The sequence below is a fragment of the Planococcus citri genome, chromosome 3, assembly GCF_950023065.1.
Source record: "Planococcus citri chromosome 3, ihPlaCitr1.1, whole genome shotgun sequence".
Lineage (NCBI taxonomy): Eukaryota > Metazoa > Arthropoda > Insecta > Hemiptera > Pseudococcidae > Planococcus > Planococcus citri.
This window is the reverse complement of record NC_088679.1, coordinates 30,289,523-30,302,609: the sequence shown is the minus strand read 5'-3', so window position 1 is coordinate 30,302,609 and position 13,087 is coordinate 30,289,523. Positions and strand designations below refer to the sequence as shown.

The 13,087-nt window shown below is 33.6% G+C and overlaps 3 protein-coding genes across 4 annotated transcripts; all 3 read right to left on the bottom strand.

Annotated features, from left to right (window-relative positions):
• Positions 1 to 1,389: 1,389 nt before the first annotated feature.
• LOC135840733 (L-xylulose reductase-like) lies at positions 1,390 to 3,182 on the bottom strand. Of its 2 annotated transcripts, XM_065357392.1 has the most exons (6): positions 3,074 to 3,182; positions 2,883 to 2,990; positions 2,521 to 2,779; positions 2,094 to 2,208; positions 1,791 to 2,001; positions 1,390 to 1,692 (listed from the first exon to the last, which is right to left on the bottom strand). In XM_065357392.1, the coding sequence occupies exons 2-6, from the start codon at positions 2,932 to 2,934 to the stop codon at positions 1,589 to 1,591; spliced, it is 741 nt and encodes a 246-aa protein (XP_065213464.1). In that variant the 5' UTR covers positions 2,935 to 2,990; positions 3,074 to 3,182; the 3' UTR covers positions 1,390 to 1,588. The 2 variants fall into 2 exon arrangements, with proteins under 2 accessions (XP_065213464.1, XP_065213463.1); XM_065357391.1 differs by lacking the exon at positions 3,074 to 3,182 and having other exon boundaries at positions 2,883 to 3,055.
• Positions 3,183 to 4,689: 1,507 nt separating this feature from the next.
• On the bottom strand, positions 4,690 to 9,650 carry LOC135840313 (uncharacterized). Its single transcript, XM_065356764.1, has 4 exons — positions 9,390 to 9,650; positions 8,858 to 9,300; positions 8,585 to 8,776; positions 4,690 to 8,477 (listed from the first exon to the last, which is right to left on the bottom strand). Exons 1-4 carry the CDS (start codon positions 9,601 to 9,603, stop codon positions 8,337 to 8,339), a joined length of 990 nt encoding a protein of 329 aa, XP_065212836.1. The 5' UTR covers positions 9,604 to 9,650; the 3' UTR covers positions 4,690 to 8,336.
• Positions 9,651 to 9,878: 228 nt separating this feature from the next.
• LOC135840743 (uncharacterized) lies at positions 9,879 to 12,872 on the bottom strand. The gene is made up of 4 exons (XM_065357404.1): positions 12,732 to 12,872; positions 11,236 to 11,510; positions 10,855 to 11,085; positions 9,879 to 10,777 (listed from the first exon to the last, which is right to left on the bottom strand). The coding sequence occupies exons 1-4, from the start codon at positions 12,778 to 12,780 to the stop codon at positions 10,109 to 10,111; spliced, it is 1,224 nt and encodes a 407-aa protein (XP_065213476.1). The 5' UTR covers positions 12,781 to 12,872; the 3' UTR covers positions 9,879 to 10,108.
• Between the last annotated feature and the right edge of the window lie 215 nt (positions 12,873 to 13,087).

Genomic DNA, 13,087 nt, shown 5'->3' with positions numbered 1-13,087 from the left:
TTGTATTATTTCATTTCGGCATATCAAGCAGCAGGCTTAAAGAAATTATTAATTCGCGTGATTTTGACCTACGTGTTTAGAGAACAGTGCAGATTATTTTCAGTTCAAACCAAGTAGATAGGACATTTTGGTATTCCTTATATGTACTCAAATTTCAACATTTCTTAGCCGATCTGTATCCTGCAACGTGATCTAAAAATGCGAATTAATTTTGAGGACGCAGAAATCATCAAGTCAACTGAAAATAGTTACCTACATGATTTTCATATGTACGCTGGCATCTATGGTGTTGTTCAGTTTGAAAATTAGCCATTCCCCCAAATAGGTGTCCAACTACGCTTCACTGGAGCAATAACTTTTGATGTTGAATCTCGCACAAATTAAGGAAACCATTTTTCAACTGCCCCTATTGGTTTTCGTGCTTTGATTAGTCGGTATTTTAATTTTGAAAACAATAGTGATGAGAAAAATGGGTGTCATGGAAGTCAATATTTTTATTAAACAATTTTTTTCCAGTTGGTTGAGGTGTATGGACATACTTACCTACTTCGTGTTTCGATTAGAGCAGCTTTTAACTTATGGTTCCTGGAGGAATGAATCTTGGTGTTTGGGGGGAGGGGGTGCCTCTAAAATCAACAACATTTCTCGCAAGGGAACATCCAGAAGTGTCAGTGTCTGATTTGAACGGAACTGAGATTTTTGAAAAGAACATAGTCTGAGCTTCCTTTACCAACTTCAATTTGAACTCAAACGGTTGGTTTCAGACAAGATACAAGTCTTCGTGCTAATTTAAAAACTTTCCTGTGAACCAAACATTTTTGAATTTTTTTGGATTTTTTATCTTGTGATTGTACCCATACAAGGGCCAAAAAAACGCAATCGAGGCATTCCTCTGGAAATCGTGCCAAATAAGCGTAAATATTTTAAACAGGTTTGGAATAAGTCAGGTTTCGATTTTTACCTGCTTTCATTAATTTCCATGTCTTCTGGAGAAATGTTAAAATTGATGGAGAAATCGAAAATTACGCTGGGGGCTCCAGAATGTCCAGAAAGTGTGAAATTCAGTTTGGGTAAGGGGAAGTTGATATTGATTTCAGAACTATAAATGAATTATTTAAAAAAAAAAAACGTAAATTGGTTAAAGTGGTCATTTTTAAATTTTTCAAAAATTCGCCAAAATTCGAAAAACATTTTTTACAGCTGAAATTTTAATCATGGAAATTTCAAACCACGTTCTTTCCAAAAATTACTGCCCAGTTTAAATTAGAGGTGGGTACCTCGAGAGATTTCCTTGTCCAATTGACAGCTCGTTTAATGATGATGGCCAACGGGAATTCCCTTTGTCTGTGAATGCCACTGTACAAAATTATAAAAATGGTGCAAAAACAATACGACTTAATAAGATTGTATTTATTTTTTCATAAAATTATACTTTAAATACATTATTATGAAAGTTATGGAGAGTACGCATTAGAAAATCATGGCCTTTAATTTTTACAACATTTTTTTAAATTTAAATTTCTGAAGTACCTACGATTATACTATGAAGAAATAAAAGCTTGCCGTTTTCATGGAGAATCTGTGGTGGTTATGTTGCCAAAATGCCACCTTCAATTGGTATATTTGTAGCATTTATCATACCAGCTTTATCACTAGCTAAAAAGATTATCGTATTCACGACGTCTTCAGTGTCTAGAATGATCAAAGAATTAATTTTTATAGGCCTATTAATTTTTCATCTCTACTTATTGACTTATTTCAGTTACCTACTACATTATAAATATAATTACCAGCAAATTTATGCAAAGGTATCCTATTTAGTAAAGGAGCAGCTTTCTGAGGATCTGACCATCCTAATCTTCCCATGTCTGTCATAACGACTGTAGGATTAACGGCGTTGACACGTATGTTGAATTTTCCTAATTCTAATGCCATCGCTCTGGTTGTAGCGTCAATGGCTGCTTTTGTAGCCGAGTATACGGTGTGGTCTTGCAAAGCTATCTGTTCGTTAATAATTTCATTAGTGAGGTTAAAGTATTGGTAAAAATACTCTCTGTTCAACCAAGTCTAAGATGAAAGTTCTGTGTAGGTACCTTAGATGCTTGAGATGATACGTTGATTATGGAACCTCCTCTTTTGCTTTCTATCATTCCTTTCGCAACTATTTGACTCACACAAATAATCGATTTGAAGTTCACATTAAACTGTCTGCAATTATGGTAAAATCATCATTAGCGAACATAAATATTTAACGTCCCTTTCCTGATAATTCATTTGGCGAAGTGCCAAATCTTGATCGAGTGTACGAGTACTAAATTTTGACCAGGCACATTATCAAATTTTTCGGGGGACATGACATCAGAAGATGATCAACATTGAATATTTTGGTTCACCCATCAAGATTTAGCATTTTGCCTTATGTATGTATTCAGCACTGGCTGTCCTTATTTTCTAATAAGGTAATAAGTACCTATACATATGTATATTCCAAAAATATTGAATGAACCACAAAGCACTTACGTGTCAATACTTTCAGGCTTCACTTCCAGAAAAGACTCCGCTATATATATACCCGCATTATTACATAAAACATCGATAGGCTCTTGTATGCATTTCAAAGCGTTTTTAGTGGCTTCCCAATCACTCAAATCGACGACAATTGGAATCACTGTCGATTCTTCAGAAACCAATTTATCCAAATTCTCTTTAGTTTTCGAAAGGGCGTACACCTTACTGGCTTTGTATTTCACGAAAGCTTTCACCACAGCTTTGCCAATACCTGTAAGTGCAGATTTAGTGATTTTAAATGGTATTTCAATTTTCTAAAATACGATAAATTATGCTGTACATAGATATTTTGATGGATAGGTACATATTCTTACCTTGGCCAGCACCAGTTACCAAAACATTTTTGTTCTCAAATGAGATATTCATTTTGAAAAACAACGGTTTTTTCCCGGCGAAATATCGGTATTAACGACCTGACTGCACTACAGAATGATGAGAGTACGTATTAATTTTAACAGTATAGATAAAGAAGTGCTCACATACTTGAATGAAAATAATTACTTACTCGAATAAACGAACTGATAAATGTAGTAAACATTTTACGTAAAATATCACCGCCCGTTTTTATCTACCTACATATGTTTCATATTATTTGGTATTGATATGACTATGAGACACCTTGAAAAAAAATACATATATCTACCTAGCTACTATTTAATAACCGGTTTGGTTAGCTTTTGTTGATAAGATATTATGTACCTTACTTACCTATGCATCTTTACTAATTTCATGCTTAAAATTAATACCTCCTCAATTTGCTCTTATTCAGTATATGACAGGGATTAATCCTGATACTAAATATCACCCCCCCCCCTGGTTCGCCATTTTCAGTCGTTGTGTTGGAGCCTTCAGTGCGATTTTTGATTTTTCCTGAATTTAAATATGTCATCAGAAGGCACGATTATCACTTTGGATTGTTAAAAATCGAGTTATGGCTCATTTTTGACCTGTTTGAAGGGTTTACCTACATTTGAGGTGATTTTCAGACAGACACCTCAAATGCGTTTTTCTGACCACCATAAGGAAAAAAATTTTTAAAAATTCAGTTTTCTGTTCGTAGGATTTTTTTTGAAATTTTACCTAAAACGAACTTTTTGAATTCGAATTTCTCCATTTCGAGTCATTTTTGGAGCCTCCAGCTCGATTTTCAATTTCTCCAAAAGATGTGGAATTTGATTTGGGCAGCTAAAAATCGAGTTGTGGATTATTTTCGACCTATTTAACAGCATAATGGAAATTAAAAAAAAAAAATCAAAAATTCTCTGTTCGTTGGAAAGTTATTGAAATTATCACAAATTTGTATCTTGCCAGAAATCATCCCCCACTCCGAATTTCTATTTTGATTTCTCCAAAATTTTAAAATTAATACAGAACGACCGAAAACAGTCAAATTGTGTAAGGGGAGGGGGGGGGTAAATGATGCTTGATTTAATAATTATGTAGGCTATTTTTTTAAAAGCATAAATCGCCGAAAATAGTCAATTTTGAATTTTCAAAAATTTTCAAAAAAACAATTTGGGCCGCTGAAATTTTGGTTGTAGGGGTTTCAGACCATGCTCTTTCCAGAAATCATGACCCTTTTTCAAACCAGTGGCGAACAACTCGACAGGCTCCCTCGATAGATAGCGAATGGAGGGGAAGAAACGTGCAAAAATCATTAGGAATAACTAAAAGGCCTACCTATCTATCTTAAAAATTAAAAGGATTATTTCCTTTACAAAGCTGAAATCTACTAAGTTTGAAATATTCACTGAATACACACTGGAAAATGTTTGAATCATTCAAAATGATGATTCCATTATACACTAGATTGGATATCAATAAATGTGATCATGATAAGTTGCCTATCTTCAAAACGGAAGGGGTGATCTAATTTCAGGAATTTTTGAAATTAAGAGAAGTACCGAATTTGACAAAAACTTTCAACGGTAGTATTGGATTTTTATTTCTTTCAAGCTCTTCTAATGTTTCAGGTCATAGTCCTCCATCGCTTGCAGCTAAGTTTGCATTTTGTTGAATTTTCATGTCTTGTTTCTTGAATATTTTCAATTTGTTTGAAAACTAAATGTTTCATTAGAATAGATTCATGCCTCTAAGGTACATACCTAATACGAAATCAACTTCATTCACAACGTATATTTTATTTCATAATGTCGATAATTCAATACACAGTTATACGCTAATATTCGAATGACTCAAAAGTTAAAACTAGGTACATAAAATGATAGAAATCGGTAAAAGAAAAATTAATAAAATTTAAGTAAACGCTTTAACGTATCCAATATGTAAATCAATAAAAAATTTCCTAATCTAATCATCTTTGAAAAAAGTTTCGACAAAAGAAAAATCTGCATCACGTAGTTTTTCTTTCAAAGATGTTCTGAGTGATTCGGTTATGACAGATTTCAAATACTCAGAAAGTAAAGAATTGGTAAATTTTACTTCATAAGCGTTAGATTGAGATTTAGAACCTTTGCGAGTAATTTGCGTTCTTCCAACATATACTTGTATATCCTGATTCCAAGTTGCTCCCCAAGTATCTACGAATTCGTAATTATGATCAAATTGAACGTATTCAATTGTAAAGAAGAAAACCATCGACGAATTAGTATTGAGATTGTTGTGGTAAAATCTACTCTCAAATTGCCCATTCAAATTCGCAATCTTCATACGAGAAGATAATTTATTCACGTATCTTCTTTCGTTATAATCATATTCACGCGATACGAATAATTCGCTAGTGTTGTAATTCGAAAAACCACTCATTATAATTGGTCCAGCATCCATGACTATTCCTTTCCAGGTTTCAGTTCGGGTGTTCGATATAACGTACAGATTATTAAACAGATTGAGATTATGGACCAAAAGTGATGATGACGAAGAATCGTGTTTAGGTGATTGACTTCGATCGCTGAATTTGATTTGCGAACAACTTGCTGTCGAATTTAGACGAGGCGCTACCTTACATGCCGTATGCACTTTGAGCCCCCCGCGATCTGATGGCTGATTATTGTAGAGGACATCTCCCTTGATTTAAAAAGTGATGTTGTCGCTCCCCCACGTGGTCCACATTTTTGCTAGGGGGCCAAAACCCCCTCATTTTTCAGTTTTTCGCGATTTTCTCAAAAATGGTTGTATTTAGAAATAAAATACTTCAGAGAAAAAATGTAGAGCATCGAATTTCCTACCAAAAATGTTCTATGCATCTATTCCATATGTCTGATAGTTTTCGAGATATTGTTGATTGAAGTTACGCGGCGAGCGCATACACGTGTATATTATGTATGTATTAGGCATGGTTAATGCGTAGTACAGCAAAGTGGCAATTCGATATCAAACAAATTGCAGTACAAGTTTTATTTTAGTTTCATTTCTTATAAGAAAGCCCACTGTAATCATATTGGGAATTCTTCACAATCCACCCCCTTCCCCCTGAAGCCACTACTTTTAAGAATTCAGCTCTTGAAATCGAGTTTTTTGCTTTCAGTGCATCGAAATTGTTACCTTGACAAAAATTTATCTATGTACTTATATGAAAAATTCCTACAAATAGCTGTTTACAATTTATTCGTATGCCCCATAGGAATGCAGGGGTGGGGTCTGAGAAGGGGGGGGGGTCTCACAAACGGTGTTCGAATAGGTACATGTACACCTACCTAGTACCTATGTATATATTTGAGGCGCTAAGACCCTTACAAGGTTATAAATCTCAAAGCTTACGTGCTATGTATTTATGTTTGTACCTGCACTGAAAGAAATGATTTTCAAAACGCTTTATTCAGTCCTGAAATTGATGCAATGGTTACTGCACAGTACAGTAATTTTCAAATTACCTCGTTTTGATGTAATGATTACATAGGTTAAATCAGAGAATGCATCAAGTGATGGAATGAGTACACCGCTAGGATGGATTTATTGCATCACTTTTCAAAATTCGTTTCTATGTTCTTAATACATTTCTTTGGGGACTCAGTCCTGCAGACATGGTATTCAAAACATCGTTTGGTGGGTAATAATTACATTGTATAGTAAGCAATGATTACATTCCTTAAACATGACTGAGAACCATGTAGTGATTTACTGAATACAGTAAACGATGCACTGAGTACATCGCCATACTGCAATGAAATCATTTTGTTTCAAACAGTGAAAACCCTATAAATACTTCGAGGGCCTGAATCAAATGTTCTACTCGCGGCCATGTCGTTAAGTGTAGGTAGTTAGGAACGAAAGGTCCCAGGTTCGAATCCCGGTTAGGTCAGAAAATTTTCGTTAGGAAATAAGTTCTTGAAAAATTTGTTGCAGTGAGAATTATTTAGATGTGCAGAGAAACGTGAAATTGATAGTACCAATCCCCCCCCCTTTTTAAATATTGTTGAATAAAAGCGATGGAATGGTTACCGCACTTCTGTGTAATAGTTACTTCTCTAAATATGTACTGATTAATGCGTTTCATTCCTATACCAAAATTACCGCGTTTTAATGCACTGAGTGCATCGTTTCAATGTAACTAGTACTGTTTATTTCTTTCAGTGTGGTGACCAAAGAGTCCTCTCAGGGAGCCGATACCTCTCCCCTACAATCTTCTATAGAAAAGTTTTAAAATTTGGAGCTCTTTTACAGAAATCTTGGAGAAGTTTTGTAAAAAAAATTGTCACGCCAACAGATCAAAATTCAATGTTATTTCACAGCATTGATCTTTTGCATTTTTGAAATAGAACCGAAGAACTTTTCATTTTCTTTCCGCAACACATCTCACAAATCTCAATGATTTGTTGAAACATATTTCTCTAGCTATCAATCAATCAATCAATCAATCAATCAATCAATGCTATAGAATTCATTAAAAATGAATGAAACGGATTTTAAGGGGTATTTTATTTTGTAAAAATTTCAAAAGAAAGGAATTAAAAATCGAGAATTTTGGAATAAAATCGCAAATGGGGGTAAAGGTACCAGCCCCCTGAGAAGACTCTTTGGTCACCAGGTACAAACATAAATACATACATAGCACGTGAGCTTTGAGATTTATTGTAAGGGTCTTGGCGCATCAAATATATACATAGGTAGGTACTAGGTACATGTGCCTGTTCAAACACCGTTCGTGAGATCCCCCCTCCCAGACCCAACCACTGCCTTCCTATAGGGCATACGAATAAATTGTAAACAGCTATTTGTAGGAATTTTTCATATAAGTAGTTGAACTTTTGTTAAGGTAACAATTCCGATGCACTGAAAGCAAAAAACTTGATTTCAAGAGCTGAATTTTTAAAAGTAGTGGCTTCAGGGGGAGGGGGTGAATTGTGAAGAATTCCCAATATGATTACAGTGGGCTTTCTTGTAAGAAATGAAACTAAAATAAAACTTGTACTGCAATTTGTTTGATATCGAATTGCCACTTTGCTGTACTACGCATATAGCGTAACCATACCTAATACATGTACACGTGTATGCGCTCGCCGCGTAACTTCAATCAACAATATCTCGAAAACTATCAGACATACGGAAAAGATGCATGGAACATTTTTGGTAGGAAATTCGATGCTCTACATTTTTTCTCTGAAGTATTTTATCTCTAAATACAACCATTTTTGAGAAAATCGCGAAAAAATGAAAAATGAGGGGGTTTTGGCCCCCTAGCAAAAATGTGGACCACGTGGGGGAGCGACAACATCACTTTTTAAATCAAGGGAGATGTCCTCTACAATAATCAGCCATCAGATCGCGGGGGGCTCAAAGTGCATACGGCATGTAAGGTAGCGCCTGCACTAATTTGCATCCCGTTTAGCTATTTCTTCATTTAACTGGCTTGAGAAGAAGTGTCGTAGTGAAGATTCTGTTTTTTTATAAAAATTTTGCAGATTGGTATCTGATAAGATTTCAAGTGCCGAATTGGACTGGATATCGATCTGTAATCAAAGAGTTGGTAGGTACAGGTGCCTATTAACTATCGAACTCTTAGTATCTAGGGGTGTGATTAATCAAGAAAAATATTTTCTGTTTCATTTTTACCCACCTTTGAATTCGCGAAAGATAATTCGGCGAGCGGGTCTTCAAGTTCCACATCGTCAATACTTGTAATTTGTTTCGCGATCGTACCATTCCTGAATATCAATTTAATTGATCCTTGATCCACTGAACCGGTATTTGGTTTGATGATCGATAGATTAGCAACGATTTGCACATTGGTAGGTAATTTAATTCGGATCTGAAATATCATCAATTTCAATACACACAAAATTTGTCAATCACTTTGATAAATACAAATACTTGGACGATTTTTTCTTACCTCGGATTTCGTTGAAGAATCACACTTGATCAACGTTGAAAATGTCTTTTGATCATATTCGTCATCGTACCAATGAGAAGCTGTCACGTTGCGAAAAATTATCACACTCTCAATGTCCAAATTGATTTTCGTCCTCGTGGTTTTGAGATAAGGAAAAACCTCCGGTGTTAATTTTATAGGTTTACGAAGATTATTGAAATTCATTGGTATGTCGTTCAGTACTTGGATGATTTTTTTCTGGATTTTTTCATCGGTATCGTTTCCAAAAGGTAAAATATCACGAACGTAAATATGATAATCGAATTCTTCTCGAGTGTTATCAAGTTCTTCATCAGATTGCACCGAGTTAGTGTTAAGAGCTTTAGGTGACGAATTTAACGATGAGGTTTTCAAGATATTATGTCGATGTTGACGTATCTTTCCAGAAAATGGATGGAATCTTCCTGTTTTTAAATACGTACAAAATGAAGATTAATTTTTGCACTCGCATCAAAGGTGTGAATGAGTTTTTCTGAATGATTTTAATACTTACTCAGAGAAAAACAAAAAGGAAGTAGCGCGATGCACAGAATAATTAAAAATTTCATCTTGATGCACTTGAAATTTAAGTTAAAATACAGTAAACGTGAAATGTGAAAAATGGCACGATTCAATGGAAATAACAAGCTCGTGTGGAAATTATCAACACATTCGAATATGGTTACAAAGTGATTAACCAGAATGAGACGAATAGCATGCTGTGGCATAGCTGTAATCTGTGCATTGTATTTGAATGTTGGTGCATGAAAAATAAATATGAGAAAATCTTTATTCAGGATGGAGATACTTCTCGTACATTCGTATCTGCATTTAGTTCTTATCAACGTGTTGAGTTTGAATAAAACTGAACGGAATAGTTTCAATGATTGGGCAATTCCACGTCAAATTGCACGATGGTTCATCGATTTTTTTTTTTTTTTAATCTACGATAGATGGATTAAAAATGATGAATTCATTTCTGGGGGATAAAAAGTAATCTTGAAACATTTCTTAACGTTTATTAATTTAATTACGTTTTACAGTTATTTATAATTTTATTTAATAAATTAACGAATATAATTGATTGAAAATGGTGTAATGGAAGCATAAATAGAAATAAGTAGGTAGATACCTATTTGAAGATTGGGTATCGATTATTTTACGCCTTTAAGTTTAATAGGGTATGGATTATTTATCTAAACAAAAAAAGTACTCAACATTGGGAAACACAAATCAGAAATTAGCTCTACAACTAATTTGTACTTTTTTAGCCAATGATTTCTTCAATTTATCTGCGATAACAGTTTTCAAATGTGCGTTAAGAGCATTCGAATTTGTCGTTGAATTAAATCGAAGATTTCCTACGTGCACCTTTACTTTATTATTTTGTTCATCAATCATTGAAAAATGATCCCAATCATTGGAATATTGATCACAAGGATCATTTACTTTTTCTTGTACTTCGAACCGAATGAAATCAATGACGAAAATCGACGCTGGTGCGTTTTTTAAATTCCAGTTGACTTTACCTTCCAGATTTTTAGTTTCTAGTTTTATTGTTAGGTTGACCATTCCGCCCATTTTATTTGTCACTGTGAATTCGGTATTATTGATGGAGGATAAACCGTACATTGAAATAAACCCATCTTTTGAAGGAACTCCGTCGAAATCAAATTTCACATTCTGTACGATGTATTCGAGATCATTTAATTTTTTCGAAATCTCATTCTGGTTCGAAACCTTTGAGCAGATTTCTGGTATAGAAATACCTTCTTCGTTTAGTTTTCTTTTTAACGTATTCGATAAAATTTTATTCATGGGTGATTTCACTTGATCGAATAAGGTCTCTGATTTCGTGTGAACCAATTGTCGAAATTTCTCATTTTGGATATCGAGAAAAACCTGAAATAAAAAATGAAATAATCGAGTGAAAAGGTAAAATATTATTAGGTAGATCTGATGTGAAGGTGATGGCTTACCTCTGTTTTACCAGACACCATTTTTGATGACACATCGTATGCTGTACTTCTCGAATCATCGTTACGGATGGAAAATTGTTTTGAAAAATAATTATCTCGTAGGGTAAGAGTTATCGTCCCTTCGCCTAGGGTATCCGATACTGAATTGCTTCCTTGTGATGAAGAATTCGTAGCATTTGTTATTTTTACATTCGCTGTAATTTCTATATCGTCCTTCAATTTTACATCGATCTAAAAAAAAAGGTCGATTTTTTCATTTCTGTCTCAACAAATAGGTAAATATCAATACGGAATAAATTAAATTGAAATTAGATAAGAACATATTATTAATTTTGATATTGAAAGTAGGTCTAGGTAGGTCTAGGTAGTAGGTACCCTTACTTTAGTCTGTTTTGATGAATCACATCTTATCAGTGTTGAATCCAATATCTCGTTTTGAAAATTGTATTTAGGTGTGATTGTGTAAGATGTGTGAAGTGTGAAATTCGTCGGGTCTAATTTGATGTTTGGAAGATCTTTCGGATCGCTGGATTGCATGAGTGAAAGATTGATTTCCATGTACTTTCGATAACTTGATGAAAAATGAGTTATCACATCGATGATCCTTTCCTCAATTTTGTCATTTACGTGTGGATTTGAAGACGAAACATTTTCAGCTGAAACATGACCAGAAATAGGACTGGATGCGTCAATGCGTAGATGGAAGTTTAAACAACTCATGTTTTTGAAAATTATAGGTAATTCAATATTTTACTTCAAATTATTTGATTTCTGAGCTCTCAGCGAGCGAAGTTCAAATTCGGAAAAATCAATAGGTAATATTGTTTTAACAAGAATTTTCCACCACGTTCTCAAAAAACAAAAAAAAATTATATAAATGGCATTATTTTTGTCAAGCTGTAGGTTGGCACAATTTTCCAAAGTCAAATTTTGTCTGTTTCAAATAACACCCATTTTTCGTCCCCCCCCAAAAAAAAAAATTCATTGTTGTAGAAAAAAAATTGTATTTCTCCAAAGAAAGAGATTTTGGGAAATTGTTCCTAAATTGATGGTAGCGGTTGAGAGTACCTACCAGTAATATAATTTTGAAAAGAATAGAGCTGAAAGTTTTTTGAACCGTTTTGAAGGAATTTTCCCAAAACCGTGAATTTTTAAATCAATCAGAGAGACTTGACCTTCCCTAATCGTCTTGGAAGGTCAGAAATAGAAATGTGGATTCAAACATCAGTTCTCCAAGTTTCTAACTCGATTCGACCAATTTGAATTCTCAAAATTTTTCAAAATTAAGAGAAATGGAATTTAGTACCTGAAATTTTGTTTCGTGGTGCTTCATCATGACCTCTATTTTTAAAAGTAGGTCTTTAGTGCAAATTTGGAGGGAGAGACGTAGTTATTTTCAAAACTAATTTTTCTTTTTAGATGCTCAAAATTTTTTTCAACATTGAAAAGAATGAATGTGTTATCATTAAAATTTTTTTAAAACATTTTTTTGGGATCCCCCTTTCCCCAAAAAATGTAAAGGTCTTTTGAAGAAAAAAAAATCAATAATACTCATACTTTGAGATTAATTCTTGGAAGAGTCAGAGTTTCACTTTCAATCTCTCCATCAAAACGTCAATTTTTTTCGTTATTCTTTTTTTTGGAAATTTTTTTTCATTTATTTCTTTTTTTACTCGTTAGCAATTTTAGTTTCTGAAAAATACTTACTTTTCAATGGCTTTACTGACACCTAACCTATTTCATTTAAATCTCCTCATATTTCTTTAATTATTAAAAAAAATAATAAATAACTGCTAAAAACTGGATTTCTATGTGGAGAAGGCTTTCAATAGAATTATCATTTAATCAACTTTAAATAATGTGTGTACTGTACTTACCCTTTAGGCAATAAAATGCTATCAAAAAAATCAACGAACGAGCTTTCATTTTCGGAAATGGATGAAAGTATGTAATGTACTAGATATGCAAGGACGTACTAATAATTTTTATCCTAGTCGAGCTACTATTTATACAGGTATTGAGAACTGAGAAGTAGCTGCTCTATTGATAGACATGAAGTTTTAAATCGAAAGAAATAAACCAGAAATTACATTTTTTCCTCACGTAACACTAATTAAATGCGAATTAATTGATACCCTATAAAATAAACGAATAAAGTTGATGGAAACGTGTCAAATTTGTTGAAAACTGAGTAACTAGGTAAAAAATATTTGTCATTATATTTTTCATAGAA

What these genes read in the sequence shown, in the direction of transcription:
- LOC135840733 (XM_065357392.1), bottom strand. Translation starts at nt 2,934, where the DNA reads ATGAATATCTCATTTGAGAACAAAAATGTTTTGGTAACTGGTGCTGGC. An exon ending in GGTAACTGGTGCTGGCCAAG is followed by an intron (nt 2,780 to 2,882) that starts GTAAGAATATGT and finishes CTGCACTTACAG; the next exon opens with GTATTGGCAAAGCTGTGGTG. An exon ending in ACCTTTGCATAAATTTGCTG is followed by an intron (nt 1,693 to 1,790) that starts GTAATTATATTT and finishes TGATCATTCTAG; the next exon opens with ACACTGAAGACGTCGTGAAT.
- LOC135840313 (XM_065356764.1), bottom strand. Translation starts at nt 9,603, where the DNA reads ATGCCACAGCATGCTATTCGTCTCATTCTGGTTAATCACTTTGTAACC. An exon ending in TCCTTTTTGTTTTTCTCTGA is followed by an intron (nt 9,301 to 9,389) that starts GTAAGTATTAAA and finishes ATTTAAAAACAG; the next exon opens with GAAGATTCCATCCATTTTCT. An exon ending in TATCTTTCGCGAATTCAAAG is followed by an intron (nt 8,478 to 8,584) that starts GTGGGTAAAAAT and finishes CTTTGATTACAG; the next exon opens with ATCGATATCCAGTCCAATTC.
- LOC135840743 (XM_065357404.1), bottom strand. Translation starts at nt 12,780, where the DNA reads ATGAAAGCTCGTTCGTTGATTTTTTTGATAGCATTTTATTGCCTAAAG. An exon ending in AGCATTTTATTGCCTAAAGG is followed by an intron (nt 11,511 to 12,731) that starts GTAAGTACAGTA and finishes GTCATGTTTCAG; the next exon opens with CTGAAAATGTTTCGTCTTCA. An exon ending in TGGTGTCTGGTAAAACAGAG is followed by an intron (nt 10,778 to 10,854) that starts GTAAGCCATCAC and finishes TTTTTATTTCAG; the next exon opens with GTTTTTCTCGATATCCAAAA.